The 20,394-nt window shown below is 36.9% G+C and overlaps 1 protein-coding gene across 14 annotated transcripts in view; it reads right to left on the reverse strand.

Annotated features, from left to right (window-relative positions):
• Positions 1-530: 530 nt before the first annotated feature.
• The window catches only part of TREML2 (triggering receptor expressed on myeloid cells like 2), a 77,711-nt gene continuing 57,847 nt past the window's right edge, over positions 531-20,394 (reverse strand). For 13 of the 14 annotated variants that reach the window (XR_012478525.1, XM_074236899.1, XM_074236903.1 and 10 more), the window contains one exon: positions 531-1,074. Coding sequence is in view for 12 of the 14 variants with exons in the window: in XM_074236899.1 (XP_074093000.1) it covers positions 1,025-1,074 (50 nt within the window). In the remaining 2 variants the exon portion in view is untranslated. Of the gene's footprint in view, positions 1,075-11,666; positions 11,851-11,946; positions 12,043-20,394 lie in introns of all 14 variants that reach the window. The other variant, XR_012478524.1, reaches the window with a different exon arrangement.

The raw sequence follows: 20,394 nt of genomic DNA on the forward strand, positions 1-20,394 counted from the left end.
CAGCTTTGGACTAAGATTAGTCTTTCTTACTTGAAGTGCAGTACTCTATTCACTGTGTTTCCTGGCTGCCTGAGGTATGAGGATATTGGAACTGATTTTTAAAATAATTGTAGAAAAATATTACATAGCCCAATCTTTAAGTACCCACCTCAGAAACTACAATTGGGGAAGTGCTGAATATTATGAAAGAAATAGAATGACATGAATTCTATTATATAGTGGCATCAAATCTGGTTGGGATATCACTCTGATCTTCTTCAAGGAGTTAGGATCTCTAAAGGTTTCTAGGGAATAAATAGGACCTGACTAGAAGCCCAGGGAGCAGGACTTTATAAATAAGCAGACTAGTAAGGAACAAGTTGCAAAGATGAACCTAACCCTGTGTCCCCAGATATGTCTAAATTCAGCAGTTGGACTGTATACAGTCCACAATATTCTCAAATGCAGCTGAATCAGAATAAGACCTAATTGGGAAGCAGATAAAATAAATAAGGAGAAAAGCAAAATTAAAAATACAACATAGGGTACAATATTAATAAATGGTTTTATTAGTTAAAACATAGCACATTTGGGATCCTCATATACATATTAGAGAGCCTCATTTAGACTTGGAATTTTGTATGATGTTCTGGAAAACATGAAAAGCCTAATTTGGCTATAGGGGAGAGGCTTTGTAGGGAAATAGTGAAAAAGAAGAGTGGATCAATAATTGAAGTCCATACCATGAAAGTTTGTGAGAATGAGGAATTTGAACTTCATTTCCAAGGCAATGAGGAACCACTTTAAGGGCTCAGAAAAACAGACTGATACATCTACAGAACAACAAGAATACCAGAAATAGACATGGGGGACTTTACATCATGAGAGAAAAAATTAGGTGAGCCATGATGTTCATTCAGAGCTGAAAGAGTGGGCAAAGGGTTTCAAGCATCTGGGTAAGGAATCAGGTGGCTAAAGAAATTCTCATAATACCAAATGGCTAGAACACTCATCATGTTGGGATGGACATGGAAATGAATTCATTTCATTTCAGGTTCTTTTGATCTTGAGAAAACTCAGTGGCTCCTTCCTTTCCTGGGGAAATAAGAGAAAGTTCAGATTATAAAAAAAATCTGTGCCCATTATCCTTCAACCTGAAATTATTCTTTTCCCCCTTAAAGTCCCCCCCCCAGTCTGACACCTCTTGTTTGCAATTGTCACTTAAATCTACCCAGGACAGAACTCTAGGTAGAAACCCTAACCCTAAGGAGAGAATTTATGACAGGAAAAAAGAGAAATAAACCACCATTTTCACTTCCTTATTACCCCATATCCTTCCTGCTACTTTGGGAACTCAGTGTGTGTCTCCTGAAAGTCCTCCCCATGGCCCCAACTAAACAACAAATCAAGTCTTCATGCATCCTAAAGTCAAAAAGGGAGAAGTTATGACTATGATTTCTATTGAATTATATTTTGCTTTTCCTCTCTCTTCCCTTTCCTCTCCTTAGTGTCTCACCCTGCATGCTCTCTTTGTACTTTTATTCTCTGAAGCCTACAGCCTTTTGGTGTTCCCTTAAGGAGCCAGGGAGGCTTCCTCTTCTTCACCCTCAATCCATTAATCCTTTAGAGTGGACATTCTACATAGTAGATGTAAATAGTACCTAAAGAGGATTCCATCAGTAATGGTGGATGCTTCAAGGACATCATCAAAATCAGCCACTTATATGCAAGATGACATTTTATCTCTTTTATTTACTTTTGACTTTTCAAGTAATTATCAACCTCAAGGTCTGGCCCTAAGAATGAGAAAGAAATGCCTGGTCATCTTTCCTTCAGAGCTTGAGGTTTGGGAGCTGCTTATATCTGGATATTGAAGTCAGATTGATTGTCCCTGTCCTCCCTGGCTCCTCAAGGGAATACCAACAGGCTGTCAATATATTGATATTATCTTGATTGATTGAGCAACTCTGATGAATTGGTCATCTGCCATCAGTGACCATTTGTTTATAATGACCATTTGTTTATAATGATCAGTTAAATGAGGGAAGCTCAAACATATATTAGTCAAAAGAATTGATGTCCAGGCCTGGGTGCTCTTAGGTTAAACACTTCTACCCCAATAGTAGGAAACATTTTTTCTTCCTTTCTTCCTTTTCTATGAGCTTGTCAGGAAAACCTTTGTCTTGTGTCATGTCTAGTATTGTTCACAAATGTATTTGACTACCTTGGAGATTTCAAACAGGAAAACTCAGTCAAATATAATGGTTGTTGATTAAAAAATAAATAAAAAGGCACAGAAAGGTTGCTTAGAATGTGGGAGAAATTAATGAAGTTCTTACCTAAAACAGCTTTCACAGTTCTAATCTGCTGCTAAACTCTCCTTCTCACTTTTTTTAAATCAAACTTTCATTTGGAGAAAAATAAATTAAGAACAGGGAGGAAAAAATTAACTTTATGCTACTTGTCTCCATCATTTTACCACTGATCAGTTTGTATTACATTTAGTGTTGCTGTTTAAGTTGTGTCTGATACTTCATGACCCCATTTGGAGTTTTCTTAGTAAAGGTACTTCAGTGGTTTGCCATTTCTTTCTCCAGCTCATTTTACAAATGATGAAACTGAGGTTAATTGACTTGCTCAGGGTCATACAGCTAAGAAATGTCTGAGGCTAGATTTGAATTTAGGTTTCCCTGATTCCAGGAGGAGTACTCCCTCCACAATGCCACCTCGCTACCCCATTGAGTGCTTATATGTTTAGTATTGACATTATTGTCTGTGATACCTTTTAATATGTTTTTTCCCCTGATTATCTTTTTAAATTCAGTCTATTTACCTTTTGCCTTGTCTGAGATCATGATCACTACTTATGCTTTTTTTAAATTTTAGCTAAAATATAATAGATTCTACTCTGTCCTAAATTTTTGAACTCTGCATGTATCATTCCATTTCAAGTGTGCTTCAAGTTCAATTCTGATTTCTAATCTATTCTGCTATCCTCTACCATTTTGTGGATGATTTCTTCTTAATTACAGTTATGATTACTGTGTATTTCTCTTTATTCTATTATTTTTATGTTTATCCTTTCTCTCCCTCCCACCTTCCCTCTCTGTCTTTCTGTCTGTCTCTCCTCAAAATTTCTTTCTTTTTTTCTTTTGACCACTACCATTTCCCTTAATCTACCTTCCAATTTATAGGTATAGATACATACATATATATATAGATAAATGCATATATACGTTTCTGTATATACGTATGTGTGTATGTATATGAGTTGGTTAATATACACATACATAGAAAGACAAAGAAACAGAAAGGCAAAGAGAAAGGGGGTGGGGAGAGAGAGAGAGAGAGAGAGAGAATGAGTTTTGTTGAATCAGTCAGTTGTGTCCAATTCTTTGTGACAGTGGACCATTCTGTCCATGGGATTTTTTTAAGCAAAGATATTGGAGTGGTTTGCCATTTCCTTCTTCAATGATTTAAGACAAATAGAAGTTAAGTTACTTGCCTAGGGTCACATGGCTAATAAGTGTCTGAGGCTAGATTTGACAAATTGAGATTTTGAGAGGATTGTTTTCTTTTTGCATTTGTCGAATTGTATTTTCTAAGGATTTGTTTTCTTGTTGCAAGGAGTTAATTTTCTCTAGAGTTTCTTTTCCCATTTTTTCCACTTGATTTTTAAACTCCTTCCTGATTTCTTCTAGGAAGTCTTTCTGGGCTGGAGACCAATTCATATTCTCCTCAGAAGTTCTAGCTTTCTCTGAGGGGAAGGAGGTTATTACTGTGTTTGTACTGGGAAGAGTCCCTTTCTCTCACAAGGATGGGGAGGGGGAAGGGTTCAATTGGAAACATGGGGACTCCACTGAAATTATGGGGCACAAGGCTCTTGTCTTCCCAACTAGCAGAGCTGATCAGATTGATGTCTAGCCACCATGCTGGAGCTCTCCCACCTGGTGTGCTGCTCTCCTGCCTGCTGAGGTTAGTCCTGGGTCTCACCCCACACCCCTGGGCTAACTCTCTGCTCTCTGCCCCTGGCTCACCCACGTTCTTCTGAGACAGACCTTGTTTGTAGATGTTCTTCTCCTTTGCTCTTTCTGGAATTTGTGGATTTGAATTCTGTTAAGAGGCTTATTTCATATTACTGAAGGAAAGCCAGGAGACCTTAGCACAGTGCCTGGCCTCTCTCCACCATCTTGGCCAGAAGTCTAGACAGTTTTCTTAACAATTTCTTAAAATATGATGCCTAACTCTTTTTTTGATCATGGTTTTCAGGAGTACCAAGAAGTTCTTAAATTATCTTTTTTTAAATCTATTTTCCAGTACAGTTTTTCCCGAGATTGTTACATTTTGTTTGTTTTTTTCATGCTTTAAACTTGATTTATTTTTTTTTGATATTTCATGAGGACATTAGCTTCCACTTTACTAATTTTAATTTTTAAGAAATTATTTTATTGATTGAAGTTTTATATGTTTTTCCCATTTAACCAATTCTGCTTTTTTGATGATTTTTCTTTAGTATTTTTATGCCTTTTAAAATATAAATTGCTAATTCTCTTTTCATAATTTTCTTGCATTGCTCTTATTTCTTGTCACATTTTCTTTCTCTTCTTCCATTTTTATTTATTTTATTTAAAATCAACACAGGGAATATATGGAATCTCCACAGGTAGGGCTGAGGCCTTGACCTAAGAAATCATTCATCATCCACCCACCTCCCATTTTTCTTAACTTCTTTTTCTCAAGTTCCCCAGTCATTCTTGTACTATGTGGGCTCATTGGGACCAAAGACCTAGTTTTCACAGCTCTGGTTGTTCTCCTGAGCAGTTTCCGGGGTCTAGGTGAGTGGATCCAAATTCATTTTAAATTTACCAGAAAGCATGGACTTTTCAATCCCCAGAAAGAAGCATCTCCCTAAGCCCAATTCTAAAGGAAAGATGCCCAAGTATTTTTAAAATTCTCATTCTTAAGGCCAGGCCCTGAGGTAGCCAATAAGAAAAGAGGTGATTATCAGAGTAAGATATTGCAGATAGGTCAAGAAGGATGAAGACTGAAAAGGATCATGGATCTGTCAAGTTAAGAGAACATTTGTAACTTTAGAGGTAACAGTTTCAATGAGTAATGAGTTAGGAAGCCAAATAGCAAGGGGGTATTAAAAATGAATGAGAGTATCAAATGCTTATTTTAAAAAAACAAAACTTTCTAGAAAAAAAAAATTTTCAACAGGCAAACTTTCTCTGCTCCTCAGTTTTGCTTGGAACCCTGCAACCTTCAATTTCAAACTGGAGAAAAAAATAAGAGTCACTAGGGTAGCTGCCCAAGCTAAGCAAAGAGAAAGTCCTTTGTCTCAGAAGACTACTTGAAGACCAGCACCCCAGTTCCACAGACCAGGATTCATAATGACTTATTTGGAGAGGGAAAAGTGTGATAAATATGAGGTTGATGTTTTCTCATTGTCAGAAGATTGGTACTTCATAAGAGAAAAGTGAAAAGAGCTTAGTATATGATACAAGAATATGGGGGATCAGGCTAGGGCTAAAAAAATGAGACTTCAAGTCATAATCAACTTGAAAATAGAGGAAGAAAGTCAATAAATAAAGGTTTCCCCAGATCCAGGACACCCTTCAGCTCCCTAGGCTCCTTTCTTCTCCCATCCAGAGTCACTGTGTCTGGGAAGAGGCCACTTTAGACTAACGGGCTAGAAGCAGTACATTGATTAATGGGACATAGGACTCTTTGAACACAGTGGACTTAAAGGAAGGAATGATACCAAGTTTCTGGCTACAGAAGTGACAGGTGTGATGATAGGTCTCTCTGCAGTAGTTTGAGATTATTTAATGGAACTCCTTTAAGGGGGCTGTAAAATGAACAGTAAAGAAACACATGGACCCCTTATCTCCTAACTTTATATGACTCCCTCTTCCCTGGAGAGGCCTGAGGCTGATCTAACAAGGCTGCTGGTCAAATGAGGTAATGGCCCCTCAAAAAAGCATAAGGCATCATATTCATGAATACCATAGGCTAAATTATAATAGTATACATTATATACCATTCATTATTATCATTTAGTACTCTAACTTATTGTTCTTACTTCTGAGAAGATGGCTCCTCTGTTATCCCCAGACCCAATGATGATCTGATCAAGCAAATCCCTTCATATTTTTTCTGTAGAACAGTGGGTATAGATGGTGTCCAGAATGAAGACAATGCTAATAACTCCCAGATGTAGAGCACTTTACAATCCACAAAGTGTGTTTCCCACATTGTTCCAATCATTGCCCCTCATTTTACGATAGATTACTAAATCTAAGAGAAGTGGAATAATCTCATAATACAGATAAATGGAAAATCTAAGACTATACTCTATGTCCATGCTCTTTCAATTAGAACTTGCTAGTATCCCCAGCTTCAACAACATTTCTGGTGGATCCCACCCCATCACCAATACACATACCTTGTCTCATGCAGTCAAAGTTACAGATATAAATCAGTGAAGTAAAATTTTATGTGTTTTATGTATGTGTTAGTATAAAATCAGGGGATCCTGTGTAACTGTCTAAGACATGGACATATTTGGATGAGTAGTATTAGTGTGGACACTGAACATAGTAGATTTAGAAGCCCCAGAAAAATGTCTGCCTGGCATAAAAATGAGACCAGACAAGAAAATGCCTCACCTTCTCCACAATCCAATATAAACTACCATCAAAACTGTAGTGTAGAAAGATTTGAGGAGTGGATGGGAATGGTCAGGTACTGGAAGTTGAAGGACTGAAAAAGGTGAACAGCTTCTTCCTGGAAATGCCAAGGAAGGTTAAGTTCACATCCTAGCCCTGTAACCTGTTCATAATAGGTATTTCCTAAGCTCTTCTTGAACTGAAGGGGATTAAATTGGGGAAACCACCAGGATGATTCCTCTGATAACATGAATAGTGTTGCTTTCAGAGTTCAGTATGTGTCAAAGGTCAAAGTCAAACCAAGGCCTTCAGGCTCCTAGGTTAGCTCTTTAATGAGATGATCATTTGCAGTACTTTCTGTCCTCCCAGCCCTGGGGTTCCCTAACCCATAGTTTGGGATCCACCAATGGAATTCATCCCCCTCATTTTCCAAGTGGTGAAATGGAAGTTCAGAGAAGTAAGTAGTCTGATCATCTGCCTCCTGAATAAACTTCTTTCTAGGCCCTGAAACTGCCTAGACTTATTCCTCATCCCAATCATACCTGTCCCATCCTTCAGAGATTCTACACACAACTGTCTCTATTATAAACTTGATTCCCCATTCCCCAAGCCAGATCCCTTACTTTTTTCCCCCCTTAACCCTACCCAAGGTCAAAGTTCTACTCCAGATATAGTCTCCTCTCTTCTATTGTGTTCTCTTCCAAAATTTCACATTAAAATGTTTCTTTTTCTACTCCTGCCTTCTAGTTCTTCCTGAGAGTTCTCTCTCCTTATGGTACTGCATTCCTGGACACCATTTCCAATACTCAATATCTTTCACTCATATTTCTCAATTTACTAGTTGTAGTGGAGGAATTGAAGAATGCCTTTTACTCCACAGCCACTTCTAGATTTTTCCACAAGTATTGCTTGGTAGTCCTTATCCTTTGTTGTTATTTAGTCAATTAAATGTGTCCAACTCTTCTTGAATCCATACAGGATTTTTATGACAAAGATACTGGAATGGTTTGCCATTTCTTTCTCCAATTGATTTCACAGATGAGGAAATGGAGGCAAAAAGAGTTAAGTGACTTGCCCAGGGTCATATAATCAGTAAGTATCCAGATTTGAACACAGGTCCTCCTGATTCCCAGGATAGCATTTTATCTACTGGGTCACCTAGCTGTCCCTTCTTTGACATTCATTCAATCCTAATTTAATATTCTGTAGCTGTTTTCTATTTATCCCTAAAGATATACTTCTTCCTTCCAGAACAAGTCTTGGCTCACAGTTTTACTCTCCAACCCACTTTCCCTGCACCTTTGTCCTCATAACAGGGAACATATTTTTCAGTCATGTCATTCTATTGTGATATAAATTTTCTGTTGAACAAAGAATGTTGAGATTTCCAGCCAAGATGGCAGAGAGAAGACAGGCACTGTGATAGGTGCTCTCTCTTTTCCCTCAGAAAGGGGGGCGGGGGGAATGTATGGGAGGATGGGTTCCAGCACAGAGTCTCAGAGCAGTCCTGGAGAACAACCATCTGGCCTGGGGACCTGAGCTTTATACTTTCAGTTTGCCCAGAACAAACAATAAACAATCCCACCCCCTCAGGGCAACAGAGTTCACTCAACAAAGAGAGATTTAACTCCCTACCCCAGTGCCCAGCCCAGTGTTCATGGTCAGCTGAGACCCTGCTGCTGAGGACCTCACTACAGAGAAAGCAACCAGCATCCCCTACTGGCTGGTCCCTGGAATTACTAAGCCAAGTGAACAAAGCCTCTAGGATCTTCAAAAGCAAACCTCTGAGTGCCAGCTCCACCCCCCCCCCCCAACGCAAGATGAAAAAAGGCCAGAGGAACGGGGGGGGGGGGGCATGAAGAAATACTTAGAAGAGAGAGATTCTAACCCAGAGAGATCTAGCACTGCTTAGGAGAATATGAATTGGTCTCCAGCCCAGAAAGACTTCCTAAAAGAAATCAGGAAGGAGTTTAAAAAATCAATTAGAAAAAAATGGGAAAAGAAAATCAAGAGAAAATTAACATGTTGCAAGAAAAAATTAACATCATGCAACAAGAAAACAAATCGTTGGAAAATACAATTGGACAAATACAAAATGAGACTAACTCTCTCAAATCTTCAATTGAGCAAATGCAAAAAGGAAATGATTCTCTCAAAACTACATTTGGGCAAATAGAAAAGTCTGTCAAAAATAGAATGGCCCAACTGGAAAAGGAGTTGGAAAAGATAAATGAAGAAAATTCTTCTTCTTTAAAAAAAAGAACGGAATCGGTGGAAATTAATGACTTCATGAGACAACAAGATTGTGTTAAACAAAACCAAAAGATCAAAAAAATATAAGAAAAATGTAAAATATGTCATCAGCAAAACCACTGACCTTGAGAACAGGTCAAGAAGGGAGAATTTGAGAATTATCAGCCTTCCTGAAATGAAGAGAAAAAAAGCCTGGGCTCAATATTACAGGATTTAGTGATGGAAAATTGTCCTGATATCATGGAACCAGGGGATGAAATAGTTATTGAAAGAACACATCTATCCCCTCCAGAAAGAGATCTTAAAATTAAAACATCAAGAAATATTGTGGCCAAATTCCAGGACTATCAGATAAAAGGAAAAAATCCTACAAGCAGCCAGAAAGAAAAAATTTAAATACCAAGGAGCCACAGCAGGACCTGGCCACAGCAACTTTAAGGGATCAAAGGGCCTAGAATGAGATATTCCAAAGAGAAAGGGAGCTTGGAATTCAGCCAAGAATCCACTACCTGGTAAACCTGAGCCTTCTCTTCCAGGGCAAAAGATGGACATTTAATGAAATTGGAGACTTCCAAGATTTCATGATGAAAAGACCAGAGCTTAATAGAAAATTTGGACATCAAACAGGAGGCTCAAGACACACATGAAAAGATTAAAAAAAAACTGCTATACAATAAGATGAAACTGGCTATATACCCACTTGGAAGAAAGTCTCATAACTCTTGAGAATTGTAACTCTATTAGAGAGAATATACATAGCCAAAAGTGATGGACACCCATAACTTTTCTGTGACTCAGATAGAATGATTTAAAAATAATACCTCCCTTAAAAAGTGGGGCAGTAAGGAGAAGGGAGGTTGGAGGGAGACTGAATGGAGTAAATCTCATTACATCAAGAGTTATAAAAGATCTATTGTTATTGAGGGGAAGAAGGGAGGAGGTGAGAACCACCTGAATCTTCATCTCATCAGACTTGGCTTAAAGTGTCTTATTTAATCAAGTTAAGAAACTTATCTTAGCTTTCAAGCATTAAAAGAGGAAAAGGGGAGGGGGAGGGGAGGGGGATAAGAAGGGGAACTAAGAGAATGAAGGGAAGAAGGGGAAAAGGGAAAGGGGGAAAAAAGGGGAGGGGGTTGATATAAGAGGGCAAACACACTGAAGGTGGCAGAATTCAGAAACAAAATACTGGGGAATATGGATAAAGGGAAAAAAGGGGAAAAATGCAAACAGAAGGAAGATAGCATGGAGGGTAATAAAGTGTTAGTAATTATAACTTTGACTGTGAATGGAATGAATTCTCCTTTAAAATGTAAGCAGATAGAAAAGTGGATTAAAAACCAGAATCCTACAAAATGCTGTTTACAAGAAACTCATTTGAAGCAGAAAGATACATATAGAGTAAAGGTAAAAGGTTGGGGCAAAATATATTTTGCTTCAGCTGAAGTGAAAAAGGCAGGGGTAGCAATCCTTATCTCAGACAAAGCAGCTACAAAAATAGTGTTAAAAGAGATAAGGAAGGAAACTATATCCTCCTAAAAGGTGCCATACACAATAAAGTAATTTCAATACTAAATATGTATGCACCCAATGGGACAGCACCCAAATTCTTAGAGGAGAATTTGAAAGAGCTACCAAAAGACATAGACAGCAAAACTCTACTAGTGAGAGTCCTCAAATTCTCTCTCTCAGATTTAGATAAATTGAATCATAAAATAAACAAGAAGGGAGTTAAGGAGGTAAATAGATTATTAGAAAACTTAGATATGATAGACCTATGGAGGAAATTGAGTGGGGATAGAAAGGAATATTCTTTTTTTTCCTGCAGTACATGGCACTTACACAAAAACTGATCATGTACAAGGACATAAAAACCTAATGATCAATTGCAGAAAGGCAGAAATAGTGAATACATCTTTCTCAGATCATAATTCAATAAAAATTATATGTAATATTGGGCCAGGGAGATATAGACCCAGAACTAATTGGAAACTAAATAATCTCATTTTAAAGAATGAATGGATCAAGCAACAGATTATAGGAAGAATTAATTATTTCATCCTAGTTAATGACAATAATGAGACAACATATACCAAAACCTATGGAGTACACTCAAGGTGGCTGTCAGGGGATATATTATATCTTTAAATGCTTATATAAATAAATTAGAGAAAGAAGCAATCAATAAACTAAATATGCAACTAAAAAAATTAAAGACCAAATTAAAAACCCCCAATTAAGTACCAAATTAGAAATTCTAAAAATTAAAGGAAAAATGAATAAAATCAAAAGCAAGAAAACTAATGAACTAATAAACATGATTGTTGCCCACCTACCTCCCATTCCCCAAACCAGGAAGAAGGCATGGGGGCCTGTTTTCTACAAGTTTGGGGTGGGGGGGGGGTCCTTACCCTTCCTACAGTAGGGAAGCATGTATCTCATCTGAGACACAGGTTTAAGTTTCAAAGTTCTAACAAGGAAGATTTCCTTCTCCCCCCCACCCACCCCTGCAGAAGGTGGTGGTGGCAGAGAATGAAAGAGAATTTCAAAGAGAAAAAAAGAGTTCTACCTACAGATAATTTCCAGGAGCTCAGATGTTTTGCTTTTGTCAAATCTAATACCTTCCAAGGAGCAAGCACACAGCTGGGGTGCGGTGGGGGTCTTTTCTCCATCAGTTTATAGGTAGGCAAACACATCAACTGGACATACACCAAATGTCCTTCTTTGACAACCCTTACTCCACAGTGGGGTATAAACCAAACATACCTCAGAACTGCCAACACCAGTCAGTCTGAATAAAATAAGGCAGGCCCACATAAAGATGGCTGAAAACAGCACCGGCAGGTCCACACCAGGGCTACTGTGAAACACTACATGGGATCAGTGTATGGGCCAAGTCTGACGCCACTCCTCAGCTGATTCCCCACAAAAATCAACCTTTTTCCATTTTCTGGAAAAAGAGAAACACAAAAGGAGAACTAGAGATCCAATAATTTCCCTACTTTTCTAAAATTCTAGGATCTAAAAAGAGGGGTATGCTTCTCACCTATGGAGCTTGATCTAGTTTCCCAAGTCTGGGCCGAGATTTCATCATGGCTGGCTTGCTGTTATGTAGCCACTGGCTATTTGAGGGCAGTTCTGCCTATAAGAAATCATTATTCAGACTCAGGAAAACAAGGGTGGAAATAAAACAAAAACTTATTAAAAGAAGTTACAATATATAGAAAGGGATAGGGAGAGGGAGAGAGAGGGATAAAAGAACAGCCAAGCAGCACTGGCTGGGCCATGGTCAGAGAAAACTGTGGCCTGGAGCTGGAGTCCAACCCAGGTTTTTATGTCTTGCCTCTCATCTAGAGGGCAAAAGGTCAACTCCCTTTCTCTTACTGGGCCAGAAATTAGGAAGAGGATAAAGCCCAAGGAGATCAGATACAAATTTTACATTAAACAATGAATCAATGGTAATGGGGATCTCCCAATTTGAACAGATTACAAATTGTTTCTGTTATGATCATAATTCTTTACTTCTAGTCAATTTACATTGCAAGAGAAGGTGGGAGTCAAGTTACATCTCCACCCAATTTCTACATTCACAATTTTCTTCATCTTTCCCCTGAGTCTACCATAGTTTCTTCATTTATAAAATGGGAATAATAATTAGCATCTACCTGCCAGGGTTATTTTAAGGATAAAAATGAGATAATATTTATAAAATGTCTTGCAAACCTTAAAATGCTATATGTATGCTAGTTGTTTATTATTATTATTATTATTATTATTAATTATTATTGTGTAGTTGCTTTCATATAGATTCCACCAGTAGACTGTGAGTTCATTGAGATCAGGGACTCTTTTTTTGCCTTTTTTATATTCCTAACACCTGTTTATTTGACTAACTACTAAAATGTAAACAGGATCTGACCTATATCACCTGAGAGAAATAATTATTAATAACCAATTTGGGGGAAGATTCAGATTCTTCCCTTTTTTCTATTATCCTCATTTCAAGACCTTAGTCTCTGATGGTTAAACTGATCTTCTCCTTTATTTGACCTAATTTTTGGCAAGAAGGCATAAATGAATCCCAAGTAAGGACATAACTGAAAACACTGTTCTGCATCTCAATCTATTAGAAGACATTGGGACTGAGATCTGAGAGAAGATAGTTGGAAGGAATATCGAATCTTCTGTGAAGTCACTGAGATGGAGAGACCAGTTGGACCTTTTCTTTGGGATATTGATGATCAATTAACTCCTAAGGCCACTAAAAACCATCCAAAGAAAAAGGAGCTTTTGAAGGGTAGGGGGAAACTGATGAACACCAGCCCCAGTGATATGAAAATAGATCTCACTTCCTCCAAAGTAAAACTGAGAAAAAGGAATCATGGAAGTAGATATGGGAACCTAGCTCCTTATAGGTACCTAAGAAGATCACGTATTCCAACTTCCTAATTTGCCCTTTGTATTGTTTATTTTTGTCACTTTGTTTTTTGTTTGTAAAAGTGTAAATGTTTTAATTACTTATTTGAAAGACAGTAGGGAGAAGTGGAAGTCTGGATCTGGGAGAGCTCAAGTTAAGAAGAACTACTAGTAAATAATAGGAACAGAAAGGATAGCCCCTGGTATGGGAGGGAAAAAAAATAGGAGGCAGCAATTTTAAAGACAAAAACCCTGCCTTGAAATTCAACAAAACTAGATTCTTAACTGTTCTCCCTTTCTATGTGACCGTGGGCAAACTCATTTCCTTCCCTCTCTGGGTCTCAGGTTCCTCATCTATAAAAAGGAATTGGACAAGATCATGTCTGAATTCTTTTCCAACTGTAAGAGTCAATAAGTCAACCAAGACAACCAAGTCAAAGAAGGAAGGAGACTTGCTATATGTATCTCAAAAAGACGCTTCTGAAAGAAGACAATGAAGAAGCAGAAATACTAAAGTTAAATTAAGGGCACCCTGTCTCGGCCTCCAGTGATTTACCAAGAGAATACCAGCAGACAGATTTCCATTTTAAAACTTTTCATCTTTAAAAAATTTTTACCTTAACAGTTAGCCTTAACAAACAAAAAAATTAACCTTAACAAACATTCAAGACAAAGAAAAAACAAGGATGAACTCTGATTTTTTAAATATTTCTGTATTGTTTTAAAAGTTGCTTATAAAATTCTATATCTCTATAATTCCTTCTGTACTATTTTTTCTTCTATGTCTTTTTTTTAGTTTTTGCAAGGCAAATGGAGTTAAGTGGCTTGCCCAAGGCCACACAGCTAGGTAATTATTAAGTGTCTGAAGCCATTTGAACTCAGGTACTCCTGACTCCAGGACTCAGTGGACTCTATCCACTATACCACCTAGCCATCCCTCTTCTATGCTTTTTTACAAATGTTTATTCATGCTTTTTTTTCAGGTCCACTATTATCCTTCTAACTCATCTCCCACCTCAGCTACCCCCATTCATTAGTAGAAACCTCCCTTATAACAAATAGGTATAATTAAGCAAAATAAATCAATAAACTTACTATGGCTGAACTAATATGTGTCTTATACTGCATGTCTAATCTATCCCTACTCTGCCAAGCAATAGGAAAGGTGTTTTAGAATCATTCTTTGGAAGACATGATTTGTTAATTCCTTTTTACAAATTCTGAGGTTTTTCAAAGTCATTTCCCCTTATATTATTATTGTGGTTATCAGCTGAAGTATGTTCCTGTTCCTGTTCTTATTTCACTTTGCATCATTCATATAAATCTTTCTACATTTTTATATACAAATCTATACTGTTTTTATTTTCATGGCAAAAAAAATTCCATCATGTTCATATATTTTTCACTAATTCAGAGGTTCTCTAAGTGATATCTGAGAATTCCTGAGAATCTCCGAAAACTTTTTAGGGATCTTTGACTACAAGGTCAAAACTAGTTTTATAATAAAGCTAAATTGATGTAAAAATAAAACTCAGTGATCTTAAAAAAATGGAAAAGCTTTCACAAAATGAACAGAATCAAGAGAATATTGTGTATAGTAACAGCAATACTGTTTTAAGAACAACTTTAAGCAAACAGATCATTTTGACTTTATAAATATTAAAAGTACATATAAAGGAAATACTATTGGAAGCCAGAGAAAGTACTAAAAAATAGAAGTCTATGTAACATAATTTTGCATATGTATAAAATATTTATAATAAATAATATATAATATTATATATTCACATACCTATTTGTGTCTCATCTCTAGGGTGGGGGAGAGGGAAAAAGAGGGAAGAAAAAACAAAAAAATTTACATGATTATTTTATTAGATATGTAAAAGAAATAAATTGTGCATAATGGTTTTGCAGTGTTATACGCAAATCATCTTTTTTTATTACACTATGTTATGGAAATTCTTGCTTTATTCAAAAAATTAAGAATAAATTAATTTTTTAAAAAGAGTGTTGTTATTTGCCTTTTAAAATGCTCCTCTCTTTCCAACTACACATTTGTGATGAGGTCAGATTTTCTTCATAAATATATCAACAAAAAGAATATCTCACAGCAAATTGAATGCAGACTCAAATATGAGAATCAAACTAATTTATTAGGACAGAAATTAAAGAAAGCTGCAAAAATTTGTAAAACTGTACTCACTAAATTTATTTTCTTTTGGAAAATAATATTTTATGTTAACATGGAATTGGTTTATTGTTATTTTAGGAGCAATTATAAAATATTTTATAATAAGTCAGTTTCATTTTTTCCTGGTAAATATCTCTGAAAATAATCTGCATAAACAAGAGCTCTTTGGGAATCCTAAATATTTTTTAAGAGTGTAAATGGGTTCTGAAACCAAAAAGTATGAGAACTACTACCAATGGGTGATTATATTGTTTCCAATTCTTTGCTAAAACAAGAAGTGTTGCTTTTTGCAAGGATTCTTTCCTTCTGTCCTTGATCTCCTAGAGAGTACATGACAACAGTAGTGTTATTGAATCTAAAGATAAACAAGATTTAATAATTTTGTCTGATTTACTATCCATCAATTTTGCACATGCAAAAGATTTTCAATTTAAAAATTATGTTAAAAAATGCAGTCCCGATGCAGAGTAGGTTCAAAATTAGGAAAACTGTTAGTATAATTAATTATACTAACAACAAACCTATCAGAAATTATATGATTATATCAATAGATGCTGAAAAAGTTTTTGACAAAATATAGCACCCATTCCTACTAAAAACATTAGAGAGTGTAGGACTAAATGAACTGTTCCTTAGAATAATAAGCAATCATCAAAGAAATCATCAAAAATCATCAAAAAGCATTATATTCCATGGGGAGAGACTAGAGGCATTCCCAATAAGATAAGGGGTGAAACAAGGATGCCCATTATCACCACTACTATTCAATATCATATTAGAAATGATAACTTCAGCAATAAGAGAAGAAAAAGAAATGAAAGGAATTAGAATTGGGAAGGAAGAGACAAAACTCTCACTCTTTGCAGATGATATGATGAAATCCCAAGAAATTATCCAAAAAACTACTGGAAACAATTAGCAACTTTATCAGAGTTTCAGGATATAAAATAAACCCTCATAAATCCTCAAATTTTCTATATATGACTAGCAAGATACAGCAGGAAGAGCTAGAAAGAGAAATCCCATTCAAAGTAACCTCAGACAATATAAAATACCTGGGAGTCTATTTGCCAAGGCAAACTCAGAAACTTTTTGAAAACAATTACAAAACACTTCTCACACAAATAAAATCAGATTTAAATAACTGGGAAAACATCAACTGCTCATGGATAGGTCAAGCTAACATAATAAAAATGCCAATTCTACCAAAACTAAACTACCAGTTTAGTGCCCTACCAATCAAAATTCCAAAAAGTTACTTTAATGAATTAGAAAAAATTGTAAGTAAATTCAAAAGGAGGAATAAAAAGTCAAGAATTTCTAGGAATTCAATGAAAAAAAGTGCTAAAGAAGGTGGCTTAGAAGCATCAGTTATCAAAACTGTCAGGTATTGGCTAAGAAATAGAATGGTGGACCAGTGGAATAGACTAGGTGCAATAGCAGGAAATGATTATAGTAATCTGCTATTTGATAAACCCAAAGATTCCAGCTATTGGGATAAAAACTCTCTCTTCAATAAAAACTGTTAGGAAAATTGGAAGTTAGTATGGAACAAGACTAGATTAGACCAACACCTCACACCCTATACCAAGATAAGATCCAAATGGATATAGGATTTAGACATAAAAAACAATATTATAAGAAAACTAGAAGACCAAGGAGTACTTTACCTGTCAGATCTATGGAAAGGGAAGCAGTTTATAACTAAGGAAAAGATAGAGGACATCACTAAAAACAAACTAGATGATTTTGATTGCATTAAATTAAAAAGCTTTTGCACAAAAAAACCCCACTGTAACCAAGATCAAAAGAAATGTAGTAAACTGGGAAACAATCTTTACAACTAGTATTTCTGACAAAGGACTCATTTCTAAAATATACAGAGCACCGAGTCAAATTTTAAAAAAAAGCCATTCCCCAATTGACAAATGGCAAAGGATATATGGCAGGAGCAATTTACAGATGTGGAAATCAAAAACAATCCAGGGTTATATGAAAAATTTATCTAAATCATTACTGATTAGAGAAATGCAAATTAAAGCATCTCTGAGGTACCGCCTCACACCTCTCAGACTGACTAATATGACTAGAAAGGACAATGATCATTGTTGGAAGGGTTGTGGGAAATTTGGGACATTAATACATTGTTGCTGGAGTCATGAACTCATCCAAACTTTCTGGAATGCAATTTGGAAGAGCAATAAAAATGTGCATACTCTTTGATCCAGCAATACCACCACTGGGTCTATACCACAAAGAGATGATGAAGAAGGCTAAAAACATCACTTGTACAAAAATATTCATAGCAGCCTTGTTTGTGGGGGCAAAGAATTGGAAATCAAGTACATGTCCTTCAACTGGGGAATGGCTTAGTAAACTGTGGTATAAGTATGTGATGGAAAACTATTGTTCTATTAGAAACCAGGAAGGATGGGAATTCAAGGAAGCCTGGAGGGATTTGCATGAACTGATGCTGAGTGAGATGAGCAGAACCAGAAAAACACTTTACACCCTAACAGCAACATGGAGGTGATGATCAACCTTGATGGACTTGCTCATTCCATTAGTGAGACAATTTAGTGCTATCTGCAATGGAGAATATCATCTGTATCCAGAGTAAGAACTGTGGAGATTGAACAAAGACCAAGGACTATTACCTTTAATTTAGAAAAAAACTGATATCTTATTGTCTGATCTTGCTATCTCTTATAATTTATGTTTCTTCCTTAAGGATATGATTTCTCTTTCATCACATTCAATTTGTATCAATGCTTACCATGGAAATAATGTAAAGACTGGCCAATTGCCTTCTGGGGGGGAGTAGAAGTAACATTAGAGGGAAAATTGTACAACTCAAAACTAGTAAAATCTTTAAAAAAATGCAGTCCAGGTACAGAGCCAAGATGGTGGCATGAGGACAGAATTTCTCAGGAGCTTTCTTCCAAAATATTCCAAAAATAACTTTAAAATTATGACTCTAGGGGTGGCTAGGTGGTGCAGTGGATATAGCACTGGCCCTAGAGTCAGGAGTACCTGGGTTCAAATCCAGTCTCAGACACTTAATAATTACCTAGCTGTGTGGCCTTGGGCAAGCCACTTAACCCCATTTGCCTTGCAAAATCCTAAAAAAAAAATTATGACTCTAAAATTTGAAATACAGAACCCACAGAAAGACCCAGTGAGGCAATTCTCCAACCCAAGGTAACCTGGAAGATTGTTGGAAAGACTCTATTCCACAGGGCTGAAGGGGCTACAGGAACAGAGGAACTCCAACCTTCCAGGAAGAGCTTGCAGAGCACCTGAGTCCCTGGGAGCCCAGCTCCTGGCAGCAGGAGCAATTTCCAGACCTGCCAAACCAGGGAACACAAAGCAAAGTGGGCACAGAACCAGGCCAGGGTGGTCCTCTGTGCAACTTGGGTCTGGGAAAATGGAAGTAGGCCCATGGAGCCCCCCAGCAAGGAGCTACCTGGCAACTGTTTCCAGAGCACTCAACCCAAAGAAGGTAAGGGGGTAGGGTGAGACTGTCAATGTCTCTCTTCTGTCCCTAGGTGAGGACTCTTGTGCTTTGTCCATATTCAAACCCTGGTCTCAGTCTGGGGACCCCATTGCCATAGAGCAGGGACCTTCCTCACAGCTCCAGGGCAGAGGGGAGTGCTTTCCATAGGCCTATGGACAGGTCAGGGAGAACAGTCAGAGCCTCTCATAAGACATTGGAGGAACTGAAGTCTTTTCAGGGGTATACCAACAACTCAAAAGCTCAGAAAGCACCCCAAAATCAGGGCACAAACTGGGGAAATGAGTAAATAGAGAAAAAGAAAGCTGACCAGAACCTGACCAGAGACAATTATTTTGGTCCCATGGAGGATCAAAACACAAACTGGGAAGATGACAAATTCCAAGCCTCCGTATCCAAAGCCTCCAAGAAAATTATGAGTTGGGCTCAAGCTATGGTAGAGCTCAAAAAAAAAAGATTTTGAAAATCAAGTAAAGGAGGTAGTGGAAAAACTGGGAAGAGAAATGAGAGTAATATGGGAAAATCATGAAAATCAAGTCAGTAGTTTCATCAAGGAGATACAAAATTGCTGAAGAAAATATGTTTAAAAACCACTTTAGGTCAACTGGAAAAAGTAGATCAAAAAGTTAGCGAAGAGAAAAATGACTTAAAAAGTAGAATTGGGGGAGGCTAGGTGGCACAGTGGATAGAGCACTGGCCCTGGAGTCAGGAGTACCTGAGTTCAAATCTGGTCTCACTCAGACACTTAATAATTACCTAGCTGTGTGGCCTGGGGCAAGCCACTTAACCCCATTGCCTAGCAAAAACCTAAAAAAAAAAAAAAAAAAAAGCAGAATTGGCCAGATGGAAAGGGAGATAAGAAAGCTCACTGAAGAAAACAACTCCTTCAAATGTAGAATGGAGCTAAAAGAAGCTGATGACTTTGTAAGGAATCAAGAAACAATAAAAACAATACCAAAATAATGAAAAACTAGAAGAAAACATGAAATATCTCATTGAAAAAATAAATGACCTGGAGAACAGATCCAGAAGAGGCAATTTTAAAATTATTGGACTACCTGAAAGTCATGACCAGGAAAAGAGTTTTGATTTCATTTTTAAAGAATTTCTACAGGAAAATTGCCTTGATATCATAGAAGCAGAGGGTAAAATACAAGCAGTCAGAACAAAACAATTTAAATGTCATGGAACTACAGTCAAGCTCATAGGGCTTGGAATATAATATTTTGGAAGGAAAAAGAGCTTGGAATGCAACTGAGAATCAACTTCCCAGCAAAACTGAATATCCTCTTCCAGGGGGAAAAGATGGACTTTCAATGAAACAGGGGAATTTCAAATGTTCCTGTTGAAACAGCCAGAGCTGAACAGAAAGT

The sequence above is a fragment of the Macrotis lagotis genome, chromosome 5 (genome assembly GCF_037893015.1).
Source record: "Macrotis lagotis isolate mMagLag1 chromosome 5, bilby.v1.9.chrom.fasta, whole genome shotgun sequence".
Taxonomy (NCBI): Eukaryota; Metazoa; Chordata; class Mammalia; order Peramelemorphia; family Peramelidae; genus Macrotis; species Macrotis lagotis.